The sequence below is a fragment of the Marmota flaviventris genome, chromosome 6, assembly GCF_047511675.1.
Source record: "Marmota flaviventris isolate mMarFla1 chromosome 6, mMarFla1.hap1, whole genome shotgun sequence".
NCBI classification, from domain to species: domain Eukaryota; kingdom Metazoa; phylum Chordata; class Mammalia; order Rodentia; family Sciuridae; genus Marmota; species Marmota flaviventris.
In genome coordinates this window covers 76,830,305-76,856,758 of record NC_092503.1, presented here as the reverse complement: position 1 = coordinate 76,856,758, position 26,454 = coordinate 76,830,305, and the positions used below count along the sequence as shown (strand labels likewise).

At 34.0% G+C, this 26,454-nt stretch overlaps 1 protein-coding gene across 1 annotated transcript in view; it reads right to left on the bottom strand.

The window, feature by feature from the left end:
* Positions 1-26,454, bottom strand: part of Snap91 (synaptosome associated protein 91) — a 117,985-nt gene that overhangs the window by 50,860 nt on the left and 40,671 nt on the right. Inside the window, exons 2-9 of the mRNA XM_027928180.3 lie at positions 25,889-26,031; positions 24,960-25,035; positions 24,159-24,261; positions 22,402-22,495; positions 20,474-20,585; positions 11,433-11,539; positions 6,800-6,841; positions 231-301 (exon numbers count right to left, since the gene is read on the bottom strand). Coding sequence (XP_027783981.1) covers positions 231-301; positions 6,800-6,841; positions 11,433-11,539; positions 20,474-20,585; positions 22,402-22,495; positions 24,159-24,261; positions 24,960-25,035; positions 25,889-26,031 — 748 coding nt within the window. The remainder of the gene's footprint in view (positions 1-230; positions 302-6,799; positions 6,842-11,432; positions 11,540-20,473; positions 20,586-22,401; positions 22,496-24,158; positions 24,262-24,959; positions 25,036-25,888; positions 26,032-26,454) is intronic.

Genomic DNA, 26,454 nt, shown 5'->3' with positions numbered 1-26,454 from the left:
TAGGAATAATCTATTAATCTGCCATATTAGCTTGCAGGTAGACTGATTACTCATGAGGTCCTACTGACACAAGTAACACAAAGGGCAGGGGTTCTGTGGGAACCCCCCAAAATTACAATATAGCATACCCTGAAACTATAGTAGTATAAGTTTACCATGATAAATCTCATTCTTATAAAGAACGATCCTAGTATTTTTTATCTTATTTAGAATACACAACTAATGCGTACTTGTTTCCAGGTTTCTTTCCTTCTAATGTATTTAGATGTTGTTCAAGGGTCTCCATAAGACTGCTGGGAGCCTACAATAAGAAAGTAAAAATAAATGTCTGCATTGTTTTCTTTCAAAGTAAACACACTGTAACATCACTGTAACTTTTCAGGGTGGAAGTTTATGGGTGGAGCCCAATATTCATGTGCGATAATTTCATTTTAGGTTCTTCTGATGTTTAAATATTTAAGATCCATGGAATCTCAGGTAGGCCCATCTTTTACTAACTCCCCTGCATACCAAATAAACTTCCAGCAGGTTTTCAGTGTAGAGGCTACATTGGACAGACTTTGCTAAGATATTACTTGAATGTAGTATACTCAAATCAAGTTCACAACCTTCCCATAAAGCCACAGTGGAAGAGAGAAAGTGCCCAAATAGGAATTTATAGAAATTTGAAAATACAGTAAAACCTCACATTGAAATATTAAGAAAAAATTGTTATCATATTTAAAAATGGAGACTAAGTGAGAGTTGGAGGAAAAAGAATACAATTTAATAGACATAATAATTAAAATTTTATTATTGAGCTATTTAATTATGTATATAATAAAGCATTGTGCATTGTCAGACTAAATAATACATTTCAACTCTTAATTAAGAAGGTCGTGAATGTTTCTTTCTATAAATAAAATTTCAGGCAACAAAAAGTGATGTACTGTATATTAGAAGAGAAATAATAGCTTCATACAAATATTTGACCCAACCTATTTCTCAAGCATTATAAATTTAATTTCATCTTTCTCAAATAATTTTCACCCAAACTAAACCTTAACAGCAGCACAGGCACTCAAAGAAAAGCATTTCATGAATGAATGAAACAACAAACTACATTCACAGGTACATTTAATTTTGATAATTGTTCTTTAATGTGAAACTACTTTTGAAGGACTTCACAGTAACTATGCTAACTGCAAAACTGACTTACAGAATTTGAAGAAATTAATATAATTACATTTAAATTATATGTTTAATGACAAAATAAAATTCTTATTATTTTTTTAATTTTAAAAGTTTAGAATATATATGATTTATTTAAATTTTATTGATACACTTATAAACTCAAAATTTATATAATTATTATTCACATAATTATATGATTGTAAATGTAAATACTAAGTGAAACAAAACACCCAATTTATAAATATATAAAAATTACTAAGTGAATGAAAATATTAACTTGATCCAAGTGACGGAGGTGTGGTGGGAAGGGACAGCTTTATCAGTGTTATCTAAAAAGCTTTGGACTAAATAAAAAATAAAATAAAAAATTATCAGGATATAATGAATTTAGAAAAGTATAAAAATTAGAATTTTAAGATATAACTCAGGGTAAAAATCAACTAAAAAAACAAAATTCTAGTAAGCTGCAGCTAAGGGTATAGTTGTAAGTCTTAAAAAAATAAATTTTTAAGAGAGATAAAGGAAATTTTGCTTTATATAACCAATTGTAAACCATAAAGAAATGCTCATTGAAAACAGAACATACATTGCAAACAATATTTATATAGATAAATATATAAGTGACTTCAAAATTTTTAGATGGACTCATATCTGATAAATCCAAAATTGTCATGCTAATTGTTGGTGATGCTGAACATGATCATGATGATGGAACTAGGAGACCTGTGCATATGAATTAAACTTTTTTACATTCAATTTGTTGTTGTTGGGATATGGTAAGGAAAAAAAATATTGAGTCATAGAAACTCTTGTCAGAAGACGTGAGTTCTGAGTATTATATACAATATAAAGAAAGAGTGATCCTTTGCTAGACTTAAATTTAAAATACTGTCAAATGATAAAAACAAATGATACTTATAGTCATGAAATAGAGAACAACATTTATGGGATAACAAAAGAGGTCATATTTTCTTCTTTAAAGTTCCTTAGGTATTTTAAACAAATCACCATGAAGATAGTCTGAAATTTCATTCTTCTTGTAGAAATTCTTAATAATTTAACTGAGAAAATTGGAAAATGAAGTAGAAGTTACAAAAATCACATGAGTTGAAATAGAAATCTAACAAGGGAATTCAAGCCTGTAAAACTGACTCTGGATTTAAAGGGGGTTATTTAGCAATACACAGCACACAAAATTAAATTTGGAGCTTTTTAATCCCAGAGGTTTTAAAAGTGCTTCATAATTTACATTTCTTATAAGGACATGAAAGAATCTAAGAGAAACAAATTCTTAAAATGTCTTGGGGAAAAAAAAGAAAGGTATGTTAATATTAATGTCTAGGAGTGCACGAATGTGTGCCTTCTCCACTGTCTATGGCTCTAAAGGACTTCCTGGACTGCAGGATACAGTAAATGAAAATGGTCTACATTTCCAAGGAGCAAAACTTTGAGAGTGCCTCTGCTGTTGTAAAAGAAACTCCAGATAACAAAGTATAATTAGCACCTTACTTATTTTCTCATTTAAAAAATGGCAAAGTCAATGATCAAATCAGATGGAAACACCAACCCAAAGAATAAATCAGACTATGAGAGCTAATAGAAAACAGCAATATTTCCATGGTTACCAATGCATGGGGGTATAGTCTTTAAAAGGAGACTTGACTTTACCAGTAGTTTTCAGATCAACCAGAATTCCTGACATCAAATCCTAAGATATTTTTCATAAATGGAGATATTTTAAATTGGGAACACACACACGCACACACATACACACACACACACACGCACCACCCCCCAAAGAAATAATATTTAAAAAGCATTTTCTTGAAATAAATTAATAGCTAAGTGTAATGCCTAGGATCCAAAAGGGAGAATCCATCTACAATCCAGATGCTTTAGATCATAAAGTATCATTAAAAGCAATGTAAAAGGAGCAATCAAAAGATTCAAATTTTTTATCATAGCCCGAAAGAAACCATTTGAAAGTGCTGGGAAAAATATTAGTTCCAACATCATATTTACTTCTTACCTGAAACATTACTTTTAAAAGTATTTTGAAAATGTCACTGATATTTATATTTATATATGTATATGTATGTGTATGTATACACACATATTGTACTGGGGATTGAATGCAGGGGTGCTCTACCACTGAGCTCCATCTCCAGAACTTTTTATTTTTTAAGAAGGGTCTTACTAAGTTGCCTAGGTTGGCCTCAAAATTGTGATCCTCCTGCCTCAATCCTCTGAGTTGTGGGATTTCAGGCATACAGCATTCTGGCATAATCATTTAAATGCAGTGATGATTACATGAACAAGTTATAAAGGGCTACAGATGACTACCGTGGTACTTACTGTGTATTCTCTAACCTAAAAGATATACATTAAACTCTTCCATTTTGCTGCAAGAGGATTTCTAATTATTTATTATTTATTTATTTATTAGTTATGAGAACTGATTTTTATAGGAAGTCCCTTTGGTCTACATCACTTCTTTAAAGCTATCCTGTTAGGTATTTTTGTCTATTGCTAGGGCTAGATTCAGTAGTCATGGTAGCCATGGAGAAGCCTGACGGCAAAACCTAATCTCAGGGGACTTAAACTGAGTCCATACAATCTGTTTTTTATGACTCATTTCTCAACTAATCCTAGCCTAACGCTACCTAAAGGATTAAACTCAGAACATCACAAGTTTCAGCTCAGATCTACTGTACTGTCATAGTTGGTCTAAATCCCTAGCTTGGTTAGAGACCTCCATCAGCCCTGTGGAAGGGGCTCTAAATAAGAACTATGGAGGACCTTCAGCTCTGTCGCCCATAATACCAAAAGAAAAATTAAGAAATTTCAGAAGCATACTATACTCTTGTATGAATTTAAATGTACACAGGAAAATCTGACCAGATGAATTTTTATTTTTAAAATTTATTTTGTTGTTAATGGACCTTTATTTTATTTATATGCGATGCTGAGAATTGAACCCAGTGCCTCACACATGTGAGGCGCTGTACCGTAGAGCTACAACCCCATCCCTAGATGAATTTTTCTAAGGCGGTAATTTAAAAATAAATGTTGGGCTGGGGTTGTGGCTCAGTGGTAGAGCGCTCGCCTAGCACGTGCCAGATGCTGGGCTCAATCCTTAGCATCACATAAAAATAAGTAAATAAAATAAAGATATTGTGTCCAACTACAACAAAAAAAATATTTTAAAAAGTTAATGTTCAAGTTTATGTGGCTCTTAAGGTCATTACAAAAGCAGAGGATAGACTGCTACCAGTCTAATGAATCCCTACCACAGAACAGCTTCTATTAGAAGATTTTGCTTTTGGGAGGGTGAAGTCTATTCTCCAAATTATGAAAACAAACATCTTGTATCATTAAATACAATATGTCTCTGGACTTCTTAATAAATTATATAAATTATAATAAATATATGGTATTATTAAATATTAAACCCAAGTATGTGAATGTATACACAATCTTTTATCAATGATATGCTACGATTTTATTTTTATTATTTATTTTTTAGGGTACTGGGATTTGAACCAAGTGGCACTGTACCACTGAGTTACATCTTCAGTCCTTTTTATCTTTTATTTGAGGGTCTTGCTAATTTGCCCCGACTGGCCTTGAGCTTGTGATCTTTCTGCTCTGCCTCCCAAGTAGCTGGGATTACAGGTGTGTACCACCACACCCAGTTTATCATTCTCCAATTTTAAAAATCAAAAGATATTTAAGTAGTCTCTTAAGTCTTTCCTAATGTCCATTCAGACTGTGCCCAAACTGAGACAAAGAAGGACCTATTCTTTTATTTTATTTTAATTTAATAGATTTTATTTTTTAAATAAATACATGACTGCGGAATGCATTATAATTCTTGTTACACATATATAGCACAATTTTTCATATCTTTGTATATGAAGTATGTTCATGACAATTCATGTACTTTGGTTTTGTTTACATTACAATTCTTATTACACATATATACTACAATTTTTCATATCTCTATTTGTATATAAAGTATGTTGACACCCAATTCGTGTCTTCATATATGTTCTTTGGATAAAGGGGATTAGCAAGGATGGTGGATTGTGATGGACATTAGGACCTATTCTTTACTGAGCTCCTTTCCTTAACAAAATATCTAGTTTTCATTTTATCTTACAGTAAGGTTTGTCTACAGTGTTAAAATAAAGATGACTTTTCATTTCTAAAAGGAGTTCATTAAGATAAATACTTTAATGTACATCTTCTTAAAGTTAACTTATATTATCTATCTTGGATAAATGCATGTAAATTTTTGTTATAGCTGTATAGATGAAACTACTTATTTTTGTTTAATGAGTTACAAAGATAAATTTACTTCTGATAAAAAGATTTTAAAATAACATTTTATGCAACCTTAATTTTTATCCCTACTCAAATTACGTCAATATCTTATTCAAGCACACACCTACTCTAAGAATACTATTGTCTTATAGAAATACTTTATATGAATATTCTGTCTAATAGAAAGAGTTATCTTCCAGCTTTTAAACTAAAAAATACAATGTCTTCAAATTTTGAACTGCTAAGTTTTATTTATGAAGAATTCTTTATATTTGATAGGTATTTTAATAATACACATACAGAAAAATATTTCTCTGTGTGTTCCTAATTTTTAATAAAAATTTAAAGATTAACATTTTAAATATGTAAGTATTTAAAGACATTTAAGGATAGCAAACAATTAAAAGCACTTTGATACTATTAAAAAGTGGGTAATTTATTATGATGATTTCCTTCTATTATAATGACTTTTTAAATTTATAGACCAAAAAATTCATAATATTTGTCATGGTATATAAGATAACAGTTCTATATTCTCTCCCATCATTTCTATAACAACATTGTTTCTAGTTAAAGGACATGTTTGGGACTGAAATTTACCATTACAGAGTGATTAAGCAAAAACTGCTTTTTTCGGTTATGAGAAGTGTTGTACAACTATTCTGCATCTGTGAATGACGCCCTGTTCTCTCCCAGGAATTGGATGCTGTACTCTCCTGATAGATAAAAAGATTGATAAGGGAGCCCCACTATTGTTGTTGCTTACTAGATGGACCCTCCCCAAATCACTGATCTATCACCACTATATTTAAAAAAATCATTTTTCTTTTATGTATAGGAATTCCTTCTCTTCACAGGGGTGACAGACTCAGCGTAGTAGGACTGTAACATCTGAGTTCTGGCCTTCTTCATATAAGGGGCGCCTTGAAAAACTAGGAGGACAAGCTGGAAAGAAAGTTCCAATGTTCTGATTGCCTACCAATAGTGGTTTTTCATAGCTTTTTTAACATTATTCAAGGTTTCCTTCTGACTTGAGTTCAAGAATGAAAAGATGAACTCAATTAGTAAAGTCAGTTGTCTCTGAAGAAGAAATTACATCTTAAGGGCAGGAAAACTTTCCCATTGCCTCCAGAAACATAGTCAATAACTAGAAAGAATAGGTAAGATAGAATAATTTCTAAGAAAGTTGGTTGACCTAAATTCAAAATCCATTAAGCACAGAAAAATATGCCTATTTGTGACAACATCTGGAGTAATAATTTCATGCATACTGAGTTCTTCCATTGAGAGAGTCACTTACCTGTGTGAGGTCAGGAATGTCACCTTTATCAATACCAACTTGCTGTGGATTTAAAAAATAAGAAATTACTTAGTGGGATTTTTTACAATTGTTTTCAATTAATGGAAGATCACCACACAGAATAAAACCGCAGCTCAATCTTGTGTAAAAGAATTCATACATAGTTATAGCTCACTTTAAACATATGCTCTTTATTGAGTTTTCCACTCAACAGAGCAATGATTTTATTAATGTAGTTATGTATAACAAATTTCTAAAATTTTACTAGAATCCAAAAGTAAGTGAAAAATCAAATGAAGCATAAAATTTAAAGTATCTTCCATGGTTAATAGCAACTAAAATCTAAGAAGCTGCTTAGACAAAATTTTAATAATTATGCCTTCTAAGTTCTCTGGACTCTGAATGTTTACATAGTTTTAATAACTTGTTCAGGGTATAGTTTCCACCTTCTCCCTCACAGAGAGAATCATTTATGAGAAATAAATAGATACATTTATTTTGCCATTCTCATACAAATAATAGCATATTATATACACACACTGAACTTATATTTTTTGAGCAGTAATATATCTTAGAGACACATCCATATCAAAGCACAGAATGTCTTCATTTGCGGGGTGGGTACCAGGGATTGAACTCAGGGGCACTCAACCACTGAACCACATCCCCAGCCCTATTTTGTATTTTATTTACACACAGGGTCTCACTGAGTTGCTTAGTGCCTGACTTTTCCTGAGGCTGGCTTTGAACTTGCAACCGTCATGCCTCAACCTCACAAGCCAATGGAAGCATGCTCCACTGAGCCCAGTAAATGTCCTCGTTTTTTAGAAAGCTGTATAGAAATCTGTATAGAATTTCCCTGTCTTGTGGTTTATTTAATGAGTCATTGAGTAATGAACATTCGAATTGCTTCCAGTCTCTTGCAAGCAATACTGCACACACCATTTTGTATGTGTAGAATATATTTGCAGAAGTGAAATTATAGGGTGAAAACATATGCAAACTGGTAATTTGGACAGCATGAGAGTAAGTGGGTGAAAGAGGGGGAGGGGAAGCAAATATGAGAAAATAGATTTGTAGATTTGAAAATTACCAAAATTTTTTTGTAAGTTCAAAATAAAAAGTTGAGGATAATATATCACTTTTAATTTTATCACTTTATATAGATAATGAAATTGATGTTTGAAGAAACAGAGTAGGTTAAATCAAGGTCTCCTTGAGAAATGAAGTGCTTTGATCATGCTGAAAGAAACACAGAAGCAAATGCATGAAGTAAAATCACTGGGCTCTTAAGAAGGCAATATAACAAATAGGAGATTAAAATACCCATTTGTAGTAGGGAAAGGTGGCACATGCCCGTAATCCCAGCTACTCGGGAGGTTGAGGCAGGAGGATTGCAAGTTTGAAGTCAGCCTGGGCAACTTAGTGAGACCCTAATACATAAAATTACAAGGTCCAGGGATGTAGCTCACTGGTAGAATGCTCTAGGGATCAATGCCCAGTACTGCAACAAACAAAGACCCCCAAACCATTTGTGTCTTGACTACCTTCTCCCTTCCTTCTTTTCTCCTCCCTCCCTCCCTCCCTCCCTCCCTCTTTCTTTCTTTCTTTCTTTCTTTCTTTCTTTCTTTCTTTCTTTCTTTCTTTCTTTTTCTTTCTCTCTCTCTCTCTCTCTCTTTCTTAGAGCCATCTTTCTTGGCCTGACAGTATTGGGATTTTGGCAAGATAATTCTTTGTTGGCTGATCTGTGCATCCTAAAATGCTTAGCAACACCTGTGGCCTCTATTCTGCAGATGCTAGTAGGATAGAGGGTGACCTTAGGGGTGACTAGTAGTAGTTACCTTTAGGGTAACTACTAAAAATGTGTCTCCAGATGTTGTTCCCTAAAGAGGAGAGGGGAGCAAAACTATCCACTGTTGAGACCAGTTGTGGATATAGAGCACTGGCCCCTCATCTCTCTGGATCCATTCATGCTGTAATTCAGCATTTCAGATTTTACCTTCTAATGACTAAAGTCTGGATTTAGAGAAATCACTGAGGCCTCCCTAATGTCATTTATATTATTATGAATGATTAAAGTAACTTCATTCCATTTATTACCATACTTTAATACCTCTTTGCATAGTGAATTTAAAAATATTAATATGAATGGTGGAAGCATTTTAAAAAATGAATATATTATGAATATCTAATACTGCAATCACTTTGGAAAAATGTGATGTGCTTCCATTAAATGGATAATTTTGTTAAAAGATACAATGTAGGAATCCCTTGTCAAGGTTACTATTTTCACTGCCCTGAACTTTGGAATCACAATGTGATTGGAGGGTTGAGGTGAGGTGTATGACAGAAATTCTATTACTCTCTATCTACAAACATTCTGGGAGACAAATAAGAATAACTTGGTTCTACAAAAAGGAAGAGTGTTTAGCAGAAATGCCAAACACATGTACAACAATCATTTTACAAAGTTTCAGTTATCTGCCTTAGGAGAATTCAGTGTAAGAATCTAAAATGTTGGCTCAATGGTAGAGCACTTGCCTAGGACAAGTGAGGCCCTGGGTTCAATCCTCAGCACCCCATAAAAACAAATAAACAACATGAAAATTGTTCAACTACTCTGTATGATGGACAACTTACTGTTAATATTTCCTGAATATCCAATATGCATGTATGCATTGTTTGTTTTATTTTGTTTTGTGGTGCTGGGAAATAAATCCAGGGCCTTGCACATGATAGGCCAGCACTCTACCATTGAGCTATACCTCCATCCTTATTTATAGTTTTTCAATGAAATTCTAAAAGTTTTCTATGGACTATTCAGACAAAATGTACTAACTACAAGTAGTTTTACAAAGTATGAGCCCATACATACATATACCACATGAGTGCTGTTTGGTAGAGAGAAAAGGTTTGCGCATCTGTTGAAAATTTTCTGTATTAACCAATCATAATCATAATCACTCAACACTGCCTTCAAATTATGAGTAATACAATTGAAATATGAAAGAAACTACAAATGGTTAGGGTTATTCCACTGTGGTCTAAATGTTTATTCTATTAAAAATAATGTTGTCACTTAGTATCCATTCTATAAAAAAATCTTACAATGTTCAAATAAAAATGCATTATTCAGTTATTTAAAGACAGACTCTTTTAATGGCCTAAGTTTAGCTAGTGCTAACACGAGGTATCAATAGGCACAAATAAAATCAAATTTACATGTAAAAATAAGAGTGGACAAATAAGCAGCCCTTTTCTCATGGAGCTCTTGAGCCCAGCCTTTCTGCTGATTAGAGAAGTATATTCCTCAGACTGTCACATGTCCAGGACCTTACTCACACCCAGTAACAAAGGGGAAGATTGAGGAGCATGTGCCTCAGGATTTAGTGGAACAATGAAATAATCTTCTGCTCTGAGTGCTTGGGCATAATTCTACAAGATTTACTGATAATTATGGTTAAACCATGGGAAAATCATACCAAATAGACAATAAAATCTATGTAGTAGCAAAAGTAAAAATTTAAGCAGTCCTATTCTTTCTTAATGACAACCAACATCAGTAAATCCAAGAGTAAACACACATAAACATGCTTGATTTAGTGTATAGGTAACCTATATAAGTTCATATTTATCTTTTACTTCCCATATTATTTGTTAAAACAGATTTTCATTCTGATTATGTATTATATGTGTTGAAGTTAAAGAATCTGCATTTTGTGATAGTATTTTGATCTCATTTGAGTGAGACAATTACTACTACTGTGAATAAATGAGGCCTGAAAGATAATGAGTGCCTTATGGCACTTTTGAAATTGTGTGTCTAAAACGTGTGTCCTTAGGTTATATTCTCAGAATGATAAATAACACAGGATGGCATCAATGCTCCACAACCCATGGTGTTGTATGTTTTGCTGTTGAGCCTCAGATTTACGTCACACTGCACTTTGGTTAGTCTCTAGCAATCATTTAGTTGTCATGTGAGATAAAAACCCATGGATCATCCTTCCAGAAGACTACAATAGCAATATTAAAATTTTCAAACCAGTATTATAAATTCAATAATTGGATTTTGTAAAAAAAAAATAACAACTTACAGATAGCCTCAGGATCACAAACTGTATAATTATGGTTATTATGATTAGGTATAAAGAAATATCCTAAAGAAACAATTTATAAACTTTATAAAATGAATTATCCTTTGTGTTTTATTTTTCATTGTGCATCAATCATTGACAATGTAAGGAAGGTCAGAATTTATGACTTACATGTTAAGAACAATGAACAATTGGTTTTTCTAAAACAATGAACAATTGGTTTTTCTAGGGTTCAGTAATGAGGAATAAAAAATAGCCATTAGGGAGGATAAAGTATCTTGCAAAGGACCATCTTGCAATGCAGAAATGATCTTATTGACAAGAAAGATTGTAGATTCATCATTTGATTAGAAGGTTGTGTAGGTTACAGCTCTGAATAACAGGTTGGGTGAGATGACTTCTAAGGCCACTCTGAGCCCAATCACTGTGACTTGGTGGCAGATATCTTGCCAAATTATGCATTCTGCTATACACTATAGATACATGAACTAGTAGTTTTAAAATTACATTTCCCCAAAAAGATTGATATTACTTACCTCTGCAACCTTGAGAAATTCAGATACCCGTGTCATTCTAGTTAGAAATCGTTTGTAAATTTCTAGAGCATCTTTACATTGTCCTTTCTTCATTTCAAAAAACTTTTCTATAAGAGATAAAGTAATAAGCAATTTGAAAGGAGTATTCTATTTTATTCCAAGCTTATGTTGGGATTACTACGTAAAGCTTAATGTTTGAATCAAAACACTTGGCACCAAAACCTATAATTATTAACAAGGGAACTGAGTAGTTTAAGAAAGGTGTATGGTTTAACATAGTCATATATCTCATATGAGATTATTTGAATAATAAAAAGTTAAAGTAGAAGGATACATGAACTGTCTAAAAGGTTCAATTCATGATCTATATATCACAGTATTTAGTCTTAGAAAATAGCAAATTCTTTCTAATAACAGCCTCAAATTTTCTGACTGTATTCTACAGCATTCCTATTTTATTACTAGGTCATTATAAACCAGTAATCAATCAATCTATCTATCTATCTATATAGTAGGTTGATAATCTGTAAATCTTTCTGAATTAAAGAATTCTTTAAATTTTCTGTATTCTATATTCTATATAAATTAATAGCTGCTTTTATGAGTAAAAAATGATTTCTTTCAAACATTATAATATATTTTTGTTATAAAATAGAGGGTTTTTTAAACCTTTTTTATTGATTCATTTTAGTTATATAAAACAATAGGATACATTTTGACATAACAAAAAAGCATAGAATATAATTTTCTCTAATTCAGTCCCTGGCACTTCCTCCTCCCCCTCCTTCCCCACTCCCCTCCCTCTACTCTACTGATCTGTGTGCAATTTATTTATAGCTGTTAAAAATTAGTGTCTTGTGCAAAGCCACATCAATGTATATAGCAGATCAATTCACAATAGTTAAGCTATAGAACCAACCTAAGTGCCCTTCAACAGACGAATGGATAAAGAAAATGTGGTATATATACACAATGGAATATCACTCAGCCTTAAAAAAAGTATGAGACTTTGGCTGGTAAATGGGTGGAGCTGAAGACTATCATGCTAAGTAAAATAAGCCAATCCCAAAATCCCAAAGGCTGAATGTTCTTTCTAAAATGCAAATGCTAACGCACAATAAGGGGGGGTGGAGGGAAGAACAAAATGGGAATGAAGGGTAGGGGGAATAGGACTAGAAACCTCAGTAGAATGAATTGGACATAACTTTCCTATGTTCATATATGGATACACAATCAGTGAAACTACACATCATGTACAACTACAAGAATGGGACGTTACATTCCATTTATGAATAATATCTATCTAAAAGAACAAATAAAGAAATAAAAGTAGTATCTTGTGGATATACTTGATACTGGGATTCACTGTGCTGTATTCATGTACGTACATCTGCAAGTTTGAAGTTTGGTCAGATTCATCCCATTGCTCTTCCCTTTTCTATCCCTCTCTCCTCCCCCTCAATCGCCTTGTTCACTCTACTGATCTTTCCAAAATAGAGGAGTTTTATGAATAACATTTGGTTTACCAAACCTGTTATGACTTTGCAGCCTATAATTCTTTTTCTCAACCTTATAGACTGAAAAAAGATAGAATTACTTCACTTTTCTCTTTTGCACTTCCAACACTAGAATTCACAATCATTAAGGTAGCATAGCTCTGTTATAATTGCAGTATGAAAATGTGTTTTTCTCATCTATGTTTTAAGGAAAACCAGCACTTTATTCATTCAGTCAATAATTATTGACATTGTAGATGGCAACACAGCAGAGCAATGAAATATAACTGATGGCCAAGTATCTTCTTTATAAGTCCATTATTTTATATTTGCAAATGATTAAACACATGCTACTTTTATAGTCTTTCATAACTGGGAGTTCTTTATGTCATTCAATATGTAATTTTACTACCTCAAAGTATTTTTAATTTTCTCAAGAAAAGTTTAATAATATATAATTATGCAAAGAACTAATTACGTAGGACAGCTACTCATTACCTTCTGTTGACAGTCTTCAGGTAATTTTACTTTTAACACAGACCTCCCCTGTAGGGTATTTAAGGGAAGCCAAAAGATCAAGAAAAGAAACACTCACTGTTTTTTACTTGTTAAGATTTGAGAGACAAGTGAGGTTTTCAAAAAGTGGCTAAATTTGAGGATATTTTCTTTATCTACTCTACCCTGTTTTCCCAATGCTATCAATAGAATCATGACACTATAAGAAATCTTTTTTTTTCATCTAAAAATTTGAAAGTAAGAACTTATTATGGAAAAATATAATTTTCCCTCTCTTCATAAACAATCTTCACATAAACAATTTCATATATCTAAATTACTTTTTTACTATAATCTAAATTTATTTATTTAATCTTCAATGACACAAACTGAAAAATCTAGATTTCCCTTTAGAACTAATGCATTAAGGGCTAGGGATGTAGCTCAGTGTGTAGCATGCATGAGCCCTGGGTTTGATTCCCAATACAGTAAAAAACAAAACAAAGTAAAAAAATAAACTATTGCATCAAAATAAAAAAATTTTTTTTCTCTGTCTCTTCTGGATTTCTGTATTTTCCATGGTAGTTAGGATTTAGAAAAAAAACACATTAAATCACTATAGCTTTAGGTTATAATCTCACAGCTGTTTCTATAATAGTGGTAACAACACAGAAAGACAACTTGTACTATATACTTACATACGCAAAGCTTGTACTATATAGTTATATATGAGGTTCCCTTATTCTCAGAGACCAGGGTAGGATCTAGAGAAAATACTACTTTTACAGAAGGGATAGGTCACCCCAAAATGACACTCTATATTTCTTTATACTGAAGATAACATATCTTTCAGTATTTGAAATGATCACATTTGACCTTTGTAACATGAATATTTGCAAAGTTCTGATAAATCTCCTTTGCATATTAGTATTAATTTTTGAAGGGTAACCTAGGAAAGAAACCAAATGAAAAGGGACCTCATTCTTGAGAGACAAGCTTAGATTTTTCCATTATTACTAATGCCTATTTGTTGGGAACGTTTTTCTTGGAAGTAAGTTTCATGATAGTGATAAAACATTTGTGAAGATTTGTAGCACCAAAACTGATCCTAACATTACCTGTAAAGTACTGGTCAGGAAGTCCTTTATTAAACTAACCCACAAAATATTTATAAGTTTAGTTTCTAGCATTATCTGGTAAACAAAAAACATACTTGCCTCAAAACAGTGAGGATAGTCTCTTGCATATCTGTGTTCTAGATAACTTCAACAAGAGCAGTTTGACAATGCTGAATGAAGGCAGCACCTCACCACAATGTTACAAGGCAAGAACACATATTTCCACCACTTTTGAAAAATCTTTAATAGAAAAAGGCACAACTTTCCTCCCTTTGTGCTACTAACATAGCCAGTAGACTAACATTTTCAAGTTACATTTAACAAAATGTCTTGAATGGTTGGATATGGTGGTGCACGCCTGTAATCTCAGTGACTTGGGAAGCTGAGGCAGGACAATAGAAAGTTCAAGGCCAGCCTCAGCAACTGAGAAAGACACTTAACAACTTAGGGAGACCCTGTCTCAAAATAAAATATAAAAAGGGCTGGGGATGCGGCTTAGTGGTTAAGTGCCCCTGAGTTCTGTCCCTGGTACCAAAGGAGGGGGAGTCTTGAGTGGTTATTATTTTCCTGTTTTGTGCGTAGGGAATTTCTGGGGTTGAACGTAGGTCCTTGCCCATGCTAGGCAAATGCTCTACCACTAAGCCACACTGTCAGCACTTGAATTGTTATTATTTTAATGTAAAGAGAAACTAACTGCATTCTTAACAACATCTCTCTCTGAAGTCTTCATAAAGAGAAAGTAGAGTAGAACATCTTTAAGTAGCTGTTCAGGACAACACTAGAGAAGAATCACATGACTGAACATGTTTAATTACAAAGACACTAAATCCATGTTCCTGAAGCAAAAATGGCAATAAAACAAGATGAGAGAATTTTTTCTGACTGGCTGTGGATTTCAGGAAGATGAGTAACTCAAAGATAACTGATGTTTCAGGTTTAAAAGACTAATTATATATAAACAGAAATAAGGAGATTAGGAAGGGTAAGTTTAAAAGTTCAGTTTTAGATATTAAGTTTTAGGTAAGAACACAACATCTAAATTTAAGTGTCCACAAATACTAAGACATGCAAAACTGAAGTTCAGAAGAAAGGTAAGAACTACAATAATGGATTTGAGGCTCATCAAAATAGAGATAATAGTTGTGTGTGTGTGTGTGTGTGTGTGTGTGTGTTTCCCAATGAAAAATATACAGAAAAAGCAGATAAGTAAATGGCTAGAAGTGAACTTTAGCAAAAGCTCTCATTTATGAGTGGGAAGGAGAAGTGTAGCCAGCGAAAGATAATAGGAAATTCTACTCTATCTGATTTACTGATAAAATCTCTGACCTGATGCAAAGATATATTTGGTTTTAAACTTTGCATGTAAGGCAAGAATTGTTACCCACTAAAGATAAAACCTTTAAGACCACTTTGATGCTGATGATTGGTGCATCAGACCTTCATTCTCTCTCTGGATTCTTCTGAAGCCAGGGTTCTGGGTACAAATTTAGCACTACAAATGAGACAGACCTGTGGGAGATCTGGAAGCTAACACTGAAGAGATGTTCCTCTTCTGTGCCTTTTCAGCTATTGCTTGTGATAGGTAAGATCATCAACATGTGAAATAATTCTCCAATAGCATTTTACTTTCTACCCCAGCTTCTTGAATTTTTTTTTTTGGGGGGGGACTAGGGATTGAATTCAGGCGCGCTCAACCACTGAACCACATCCCCAGCCCTTTTTTGATTACTAGAGACAGGGTCTCAATGAGTTGCTTAGTGCCTCGCTGTTGCTGAGGCTGGCTTTGAACTAGTGATCCTCTTGTCTCAGCCTCCAGAGCTGCTGGAATTACAGGCGTGTGCCACTGCACCCAGCTGGCTTCTTGGATTTTGAGGAGTAATGATTAAAGCCACAGCTACTTGATATGACTCCTCAATCCCTGCATTATAGCTTCAGGTTTCATTAAATTCCTGTCTATTTAGAATAATGGGAGGAGTTTCTGTTTCTTGAATAGACACAGTATTTGGTACCTGAATTAGACACAGAAAACAGACTTTCAAATTGTCAAATATAGAAACTTGGGGTTAGATATGTAACCCAATTAGATATGAAAGTGATCATCCCCTATGTCTAATGGAAAATGGGATTCTTAAAGTCCATGCTCTATACAGGAGCAAGTCAATTACTTAAATTATCACCTAAGTTTTTGTGAAATGAGCAGTTGGAATGAAATTTATCAAACCATGGGATAGGCACCACAACAGGAACAAGGCAAATGGAAACACGGAGTGGACAGCTGCTCCGGTCTCCACTGGAGAGCTTAAAAAAGAAAATGAAAACACAGGACTTTGAATTATTGGTTTAAGGCAAGTTCAGACAAAGGCACTCCTCCCCTAAAATAATCTTATCTCTTGCAGCCACAGGTTGTCATAGCTGAAAGTCAGACAGGAGTCTGATCTTGTAAGTTACTGAATTATTGCATAGGTGGGAAAGTTTCAGACAGCCTCGCTATGGTCTCTCTTGTGAAAGTTAGGGTGTTTATTCAGGAAAAAAAGGGGGGAGAGAGTACTTGTCTGAATCTAGCAACCTTAACTTTAAGGCAAAAATCTGGAGAATTAGAATGGATTCTAAAGCTGCTAGGCAGGAAAGAATATTATATTAGATTTTTAATGTAATTAATAATTATCAATTTGGGTGATCATGCAAAAAAGTGTGGGTTCAAATCTCCTGCATCTGGTAGTGGCTCTAATTATAGTGGTTTCCAAATTGAAGTCCTCAAGCCAACAGGAACAGCATTATTTGGGACTTTATTAGGAATGCAAATTCTTAAGCCCCACCTCAGATCTCCTGGATTAGAAATTCTGAGCCAGGTCCAGCAATAGAAGTTTAGTGAAGCCCGAATATCCTGATGAAGGTCCTGATGAACACTGTTGAATGTACTTTTTCCAGGTCTTCGCACAGGGACCTTAACCAGATTGAGTGTGCATATGGGAAAGGGACATGCCCAATTTTGTTTTAAGACTTTTTCCTTTTTTTTTTTTTTTCAAAGTTTTAGCAAAATGAAATGGACATGGACCGGACCGAGATTTTCCAGATGTGCCCTGACTCCACACATGCATAGCCTCACCCATTATGAACATCCCCTACTCTACTATATTCTGGAGCAGACTGTAAAAAACTGGTATAATTTTTCATTTAAATGTTTGGTAGAATTTACCAGTGAATCCATCTGGGGTCTGGTGCTTTCTATTTTAGAAGGTTGTTAATTATTGATCCCATTTCTTTTGTACATTATAGCCTATTCAGATTGCCTATTTCTTTGTTTTTTAATGTTTTTTAGTTGTTGATGGACTTTTATTTATTTATTAATTTATATGTGGTGCTGAGAATCAAACCCATTGCCTCACACATGCGAGGCAAGCGCTTTACCACTGAGCCACAACCCCAGCCCAGATTGCCTATTTCTTATTGTGTAAATCTTGGAAGACTGTGTCTTTTGAGAAATTTTTCATGTAGGTTATTAAATTTGTGAGCACAGAGTTGCTCATAGTGTTCTTTTATTATCCTGTTCAGGTCTGTAGGATTTGTAGAGATGTCTACTTTTTATTTCTGATATTAGTAAAGTAACCTTCCTCCCTGCCCCCTCTTTTAGTTAGCTGGCAAGAGACTTGATCTTCTATCAATCTTTTCAAAGAAACAGCTTCTGGTTTTATTAATTTTCTCTGTTGATTTTCTGTTTTTGATTTTATTGGTTTGTGCTCTAATTTATTACTATTTCTTTTTCTTCTTACTTTGGATAATGTTCTTTTCTTTTTCTCATTGCCCAAGGTGGAAGCTTAGGTGAATAATTTTAGACCTTTATTTTTTTCTAGTAAATGTATTCAATGCTATAATTTTTCCTCTATGTGCTGCTTTTTACTGAATCCCACATTTTATGATGGATTTTTTAAAAAAATATTTTAAAATTGTTGATGGACCTTTATTCTACTTATTTGTATGTGATGCCAAGAATCGAACCCAGTGCCCCACGCATACCAGGCAAGCGCGCTACCACTGAGCCACAACCCCAGCCCCCATTTTATGATAGATTGTGTTTTTGTTTTCATTTAGTTCAAACTATTTTTTAATTCTCTTGAGAACTCTTCTTTGACTCATGTGTTAATTAGAAGTATGGTGCTTCATCTCTACCTATTTTGGGATTTTCCAGGGGTTTCTTTGTTACTGATTTCTAGATTAATGCTATTTGTGACCTAAAAGCAGACATTATATTATTTATATTCTTTTAAATTTGTTAAGATGTGTTTTATGGCCCAGATTGTGATCTGTCTTGATGAATGTTCCATGCAAGCTTGAGAAAAATGTGTAGTCTGCTGCTGTTGGATAAAATAATCTGTAGATGTCAATTATATTCCATTGTTGTTGTTAAGTTCAAATATGTCCTTACTGATTTTCTTCCTGGGGGATTTGTCCATTTCTGATAGAGTGGTAAAATCTCCAGTTTTACTAGTGGATTCATCTCTCTCTCCTTGCAGACCTGTCAGTTTTTGCCTCATGTAGTTTGATGCTCTGATTTTAGGTGCATACACACCAAGGACTGTTATGTCTTCCTGGATAATTGACCCCTCTGTCATTGTGAAATGCTCTTCTTTATCCCAGGTTCCACAGTTACTCCAGCCTGAAGCTACATGGGCTTCATTCTTTGAGATCTAAAGGTACTCAAGATGTTTGCAGCAGATTTAAATATTATAGAATGCCTCTGGCATGCTCCAGTACAGGCCTCTTGTGCTTTAGAGCAGAGCCACATCTTCAGATAGCAACTCCTTTGGAAAAATTGTTGTTGTTTTATTTCTAGAGACTGAGATTCTGATCACAGAACTTTAAGTGATCCTCAGACCTAAATTTGGTGTTATTTAATGTACAAAACCATAAAGGTGAATAAGTACAAGTATACTCCATTATTAAATGGAAGTTTTAGTAAGAGATCAGTTTTAAGGAGGTCATGAATCAGCAGGTAGGTTGTATGAACAGAAGGTTTATCTTCCCAGTGTAACTACTCTCTCTTCTATATTGCTGTTTTGTCCACATCTCCCTCAAATCATATCTATGGCCTCTGGGGAGCTCCTTATGACCAGCTTCTGAAGAATGGTTCTAGCTCCTCATGCTAGAACCAGCTGGAAGTGATCTGATGAATCATATCTCCACAAATGGATGACCTTGACAGTAGAAAGAAATCTTCCTACTAAATTGAACTTTCAGCAGTGTATCCGATTTTCTACTTTATGTCAAAGGAAAGCTGACAAGGCACATTGAACTACATCAAATCAATGATTGACCTGGATGACAAGGGACTTGGAAAAATTAAATTGAAGCATGGTGACAAGAAGGTTTGGGGAAATGATAGTGGATGGACCTTCAGAATAGATAAATAGCACAAGATTACTTTTATCTCATGTGAATGCAAAACAAACAGGCTCTCAATAATCAGAGAAAAGAAAACACTATAGGAAGTGGCCATGATGTCAGAATTGGAAGTTGTGAATAGGCTGAATGACACAGGCTTCCCACCCACAAGGCTGATAATGTCTATCATTACCACTGAGTCCTCAGTCACTTAATGCCCAAGATCAATGCTAACCTTCCATCATAGCATCCTAGTCCAGAGAGACAGCTCCCTACCAAAGAACAGGTTGATGACTAATTCCTTTTACCTGAGAAGACAGTAGCAAACTCTCTACACTGATAATCTTAAAAATGAATGTCCTTCTCTAGCCCACATTGCTCTGCTAGCACCATCACCTGTGGACCTATTCAGGATCATGGTTTCATACACAACACTGCCCCTGCCAAGGTTCACTTTATTGCACAAGAAGTGAGACAACAGACTCATCCCACAGAGTTTGTCAGTCTTACCACATATCCCATCAGCCCATCAAGTTTATGTAGTTTCACCTACCGAGCAAGTTAATAACTCCATCATTGTAGCAAGCGAAAAGTTTGATAAGATCTTTGAAAAGAAGCATAAATGCAGCATTTATGACACCATTTGTTAGTTCATTTGGATGCACCTGGAAACAGATGAAAATTTAATGTCAGCTGCATATCATCAAGTCAATATTTTTCCCAAATCACATTAAAGTGTAATTTTACTAAGAAATCCAATTACTAAGAAATTCACTTGTATTCTACAAATGTTATAACTTTAGTAACACTAATAATATCAAAAGATGGATGGCATCTTGTTTTACATTTAGTTTTTACTTTAACTTAAGTCAATGAAACCAGGCCTGTTAAAGATGTGTACACATTCTGTTGACCAATAAACCACAGATCAGTCAAATTCAGTGTTTGAACACCTGATTTTCTATTACTTTTACAAGGTTAAATTACATTTCTTCCATTATCCCTATCTTAAAGACTCTGTGACCATGAAGGTTCAGGCTCAAGGAGCCTGTAGTGATCTCAGGAAGAATGGAGGGGTTGTATCTTAGCCAGCTACTTCTTTTTTTAAAGAATTTTTTTTTAGTTGTCAATAGATCATCATTTTATTTATTTTATACGATACTGAGAATTGAACCGAGTGCCTCACATACGCTAGGCAAGTGTTCTACCACTGAGCCACAATCCCAGCCTGTTAGCCAGCTACTTCTAAAACACTGAGACTCACAGCCATTCAACCATTCACTAAATATGCCATTACCAACAAAGAAGAATATTTTCTTCCCACTCCTCAGTCTTTGTTCACAATTCTTAGACTTTGTCCCCTCTACCCCCCACTGCTTTTATGACTTTTTTCCTTTAAGGCAGAAAAAAAACCCTTACCAAGGGCGAATAAAGCAAAGGAAAATAAATGGAAAGGAAAAAAAATTAAGAGAAGCAACTCATTCCATAGATATGTAGTTAAGTCCTTACTGTAAAATCTATCAAAACCAACAAGATGGTTTGCTGCCTTTACTGAAATTTCACAGGAGTTAGGTGGTATGACAGGGCTCAATTATAGACTAAGTCACATAATCTTAACAGAGACTTTAAGCTTCTAATATTTGAGGAAAGCCTTTGTTTTAGGCAACTATCAAAATACAGAAAAGCTGATGAAGTGAGTTAAAATTTTTCCAACATGTGAAAAAAATGTCTTATTTTCATGAGTCAGGTTTTCTTACTTAAATTTTTTATTTGGAGGTAACTGTAAATTCACATGCAGTTTTAAGAAGTAATACAGGGAGATCTCATATCCCATCTACCCAGTTTCTCCCAAAGTGAACATCTTAAATTATAGTCAAAAACAATACGACAATGAGGATATTGACAGTGACACAATCAACCAATCATTTCCAATTCCCTGTTTTACTTGTACCCATTTGTGAGTGTGTATGTAATTAGTTCTATGTGACTTTATCACATGCGTGGCTTAGTGTAGCTGCTGCCACCACAGCCAAATACAGATATATATTTAGGACACCAATCACTGACATTGCCAGGAAGAACCAAAGATAATTCTCTTTGGTGCAGTGTCACCTAAGCTATCCCCATAAAATGATTTTCAACAGCAGATCAAGTAAGTTAGCTGCCTGCAGGTAACATCTCGTAGATACTTCATCCTGTCAAGCACAATAGGAGGCCACCATCCTGCTCAGAACAGAAGGTTCCAAGAATTCAGCACTCATATTTTTCCATGACTTAAACACTTGACAAGCTACTTCCAAACTGGGGTACCAAAATCCTCTCTATTGTGCTTAACGGTCTAAGTATTCATCAAATTTACTAAAATGAAGAAAAAAACCTAAAGCTGCTTCCTGAGGAAATCTCTGGATTTACCTGTAGCCCATCTTCAAAGGAAAGACAATACTGATTATATAAGGAACATTTTTCTGGTGAGATACATACATCAAATTCAAGAAGTGCATCAATTTGTCCCTGCAGTATTGGCATACTCTTTAGTAGCTTCTCAGGAGCCATTGTCCTCATTACGCCATCAGCCCTACAATAAGTTTTAAAAAGAAAAGGATAAAACTTCCTTGCTTATGGGAAATCCAAGATATACATCACACACACACACACACACACACACACACACACACTGTTCCAAGCTATACCCCCTTCCCATGTTCATGTTCATCTTGTGAGGTCAACATGAAGCATTATGAGGTTGTGGCTATTTCCCATTCCTATATCCTCTTGTGCATTCTCAATCCTCAACCACACAAGTGATGCTTTCTTTCTATCTACACTACTCTCAGGCAGAAAAGCAATGCAGTCTGATAAAAGAGGTCAGTTGAATTTTTGAATAGATACCTAAAAATCTGTAACACAAATAATAGCCATTTTTTTTGTTCTTTTGAGAAAGAGATAACATGTCTTGGAAGTCTACAAAACCTGTAGGCCTGGGAATGCTACCATCAGCCAGTGAGGAAATGCATGTTGGCACGTACTTGTTTCTCAAATGGAGATGGCAGTTTAGCGGTAGAATATCCGACTGGAGGTTGGTGCTGGAGGGGGCATCAGAAGGGACAGTGTGCCCTATATACATCTGCAAACCTCTTAGGGAGTCCCTGCATTCAGCAATGGTCAAGGAGTGGCAGTATCACAACAGCTGAAGGAAATACCCAGGTTGATAATGGTCACCTTTAGAGTCTCTCCCTTCCCAGCACTGGAGAAAGCATTCCAGAGTGTCCTTAAGGGCCCACACGGGGTGCACTGTCTTCTAAGAAGGTCATGGACATATTACAGAGAAGTCACAATAAACTGAGAACATCAGGAATGGTGGCAGAAGTCAGAGGATGGTGTATGATCTAGAATCATCTCTAATGATAAGGGGATACAGGAAAAAAACCCTAGTTTTGTGAAGTGTTCACCTAGAAGAAACTGATATATTTTGAGAAGGCAAGTTTGCATTTTCCATCAGTATGCTGAAAAGGTAGCTCAAAGTTAAGTTTAGGTCAGCTATGACAAAGATACAGATATATCTTTTCATGTGGGTTCCTGAAAATAAAAATATTAAACCTTCTACAATACCTTACCATTATTTTAAGTTAGGAACAGATAAAAGATGTGTACAAACTTTTGGCTGAACACTCTTGACGAGATTCAAACATCTATTTAGAGGTAAATAAATGTAATTATGGATTAAAATTCAAGTATTTCAATGAGGTTTTCTAATCAATAGGTAATATTAATAATTAGTATGATTATGAAATGTGTTTATTTCTTAGGACAGTATAACTTCTTCCAAAACAGATTCCACAACACACGCATTTTAATTTTTACCTCAAAACCCACTGAAATAGCTATTGTCATCTACTGCCACTCTACTTTTAAATACGTCTAGCCAATTCTCTCCCTCTTCAATTAAAGGTGTTCATGTGTTTAAGAATTTGGCATTAATTTTAGTAAATAAAATTTCAGACCATGTAAACTCTGAGCAGCTACTCAGATTTTCTTTGCATGAAGATATAAACAAAGTAATGCATATGGCAACCTCATGGCTAACTTCTATAACATTATTTATTGATCATCTTTCAGGTGGTTGTAAACTAGGCCTTCATGATCAAAATTAATTGGCACATAAGCTTCGTTAAAATAAATCAAGTATGCTTCAAGGACGTATCCTGCTCCAGTAAACATGGGAAAGAAAAATATCATACCCTTTCTTCACTCTGGCAAAATCAAATGCCATCTGTCTGTATGAGAAAGCCTTTTCATTCAAATATCTACTATAGCGCCTTATGAAGGTAGACATATCATAACCTAGGGGAGAAGGGAGAGGAAATAAAATTAATTAATAAGATACTTTCAGTCGTGCTTTGTGTAGTACTAAGAATTTTTTTTAACTCCTTAAATGATGAGGTCAAATAGTGTATCAGCAGACCTCATTTAAATTCCTATTTCCAGAGCCAAAAAGGAATAACTAGTTTAGTTATTCAACCATCCTTGTACACAATGTCTCTTCTGATTTTTCCTTGCATGTTTGTTCACTGTTTCAATAACAACATGTTTCATATTTAATCCAAGTAGCCCTCTGCTAATAGTCTACCTGCTTGATGTGTTCGCCATATAGATAGCTAGTAAGTATGGTGAATGAACAGATGATTGCAGTTCAAACTCTATAAATCTATAAAGAAAATTTCTTTAATATTTAAATCATTTAAAAAAAATTTAGATGGCATCTTTCATTTCACTGTCTTCTGCACCTTCATAAGCAATCTATGGGTCTAGTATACCCACAGTTAATTTTTAAAGTGAACATCAAAAATGATAAAAAATAAAATTAATATGGAGTTGTCTACAATTGAATATTTAAAAATTACTTTTATATAGTTACTTTTATATTTTTCTTAAAATATAAATATAAATATTTATTAAGCTATGAGTTGCAGTGATTCTGCATTAATAACCTCCCATTAAACTCAAAGCATTAGAAAAGATAATTATTTAAATATTCTCACCATGGGATCCACTTTTGTCCAAAAAATTGCTGAGATTGAATAATGTATTTCTAGAGGCCAAATACTGAATAAATCTCTGAAACACAAAAATTAGAATTAAATGTCTGTATTATCAAATCAGACCTTTAAAAAATTTTGACCAAAGGGAAGTTTTTTTTTTAAACAAATTTTCATTGTGATCTCTTTTATTGGTCATAAAGCTTTATATTTTTCTGATGTTCTCTAAGGGAGAAAAACTTTGACTAATACCCACTAAATTAGAATTAAATTCTATGATCTTTAATTTCTGCATGTAATAGGAATACTGAAAATTTCACAGAATTTAGTAGGTATTCCATACAAAAGGAATAATTGTAATTTTATCATTATTTTCCAAAATTCAGTATTTTATAACAGCCATTTTCACTCAAAGGAATAAGGAACATTTTCTAAGGGGAAAATAGTCTTATTGCTTTTCTACCCTAACAACAATTTTTTCCTCACTAATAGGCTTATATAGTATTTATGTTTTAGGCACAAGTAATGTTTAGTATTTTGGTATCTCTAAGACCAGCTCTAACCTAAAATTTATTTTTATAAAAATAACCAAATGGAAGATTATGTTTTTTTTTTAAAGAGAGAGAGAGAGAGAGAGAGAATTTTAATATTTATTTTTTAGCTTTTGGCAGACACAACATCTTTGCTTGTATGTGGTGCTGAGGATCGAACCCGGGCCGCACGCATGCCAGGCGAGCGCGCTACCGCTTGAGCCACATCCCCAGCCCCAAAGATTATGATTTTGTCCAGGTGATTTTGAACCATGGATTTCTTCTTTTCCAAATTAACAAAAATTTAAAGAGCCATACTCTTTTAACATGCCATATTCTTCCATAAATGCCTTCCTCCTCTACCCATCCACCTCCTCCCCAAAATTAGTTTATCTAGCTTACCTCATTTCCATGCACCATGAGATGATGTGTGGTCACTAAAGCTTTAAACACAACCACCCAGCTGCTATTTGTTGCTCGCTCAAAGAGCGTGTCAGCCATCTGAGGGATATTAACATTGGTCTCATTGGTAGCCTGGATCAAGTCTACAAAAATAAAAGACATGAATCAATGGTGTTAACCATTAAATATACAAATTCACTTCAGACTTTAAATATGTAATCCTCTTCACTAAATTACTGGTTTAAAAATTAAACCATAATAGTTTTATAAATAGACACAGTAAGTACATTATTTACCCAATGTATTTATTTATGAGTTTATTTTTTTTAGTTGAATTCTTTTCTGAATTTTATCTGTTTTTCTTGGACTGATATTATTTTTTAAATTACAAACTTCAGGAGAGATAAGACTTATGTTAATCTTGTTTTGCTCTAAAAACAATGTCTCAAATGTATAGGCACTTATCCTAAACACCATTTGAAGGCAAAAACTTAAACGTGTTTTTTGAAGCATGATAGCTAAAATTAATCACTGGGATTAATTTTGAAGAGTGCTAATTAATATAC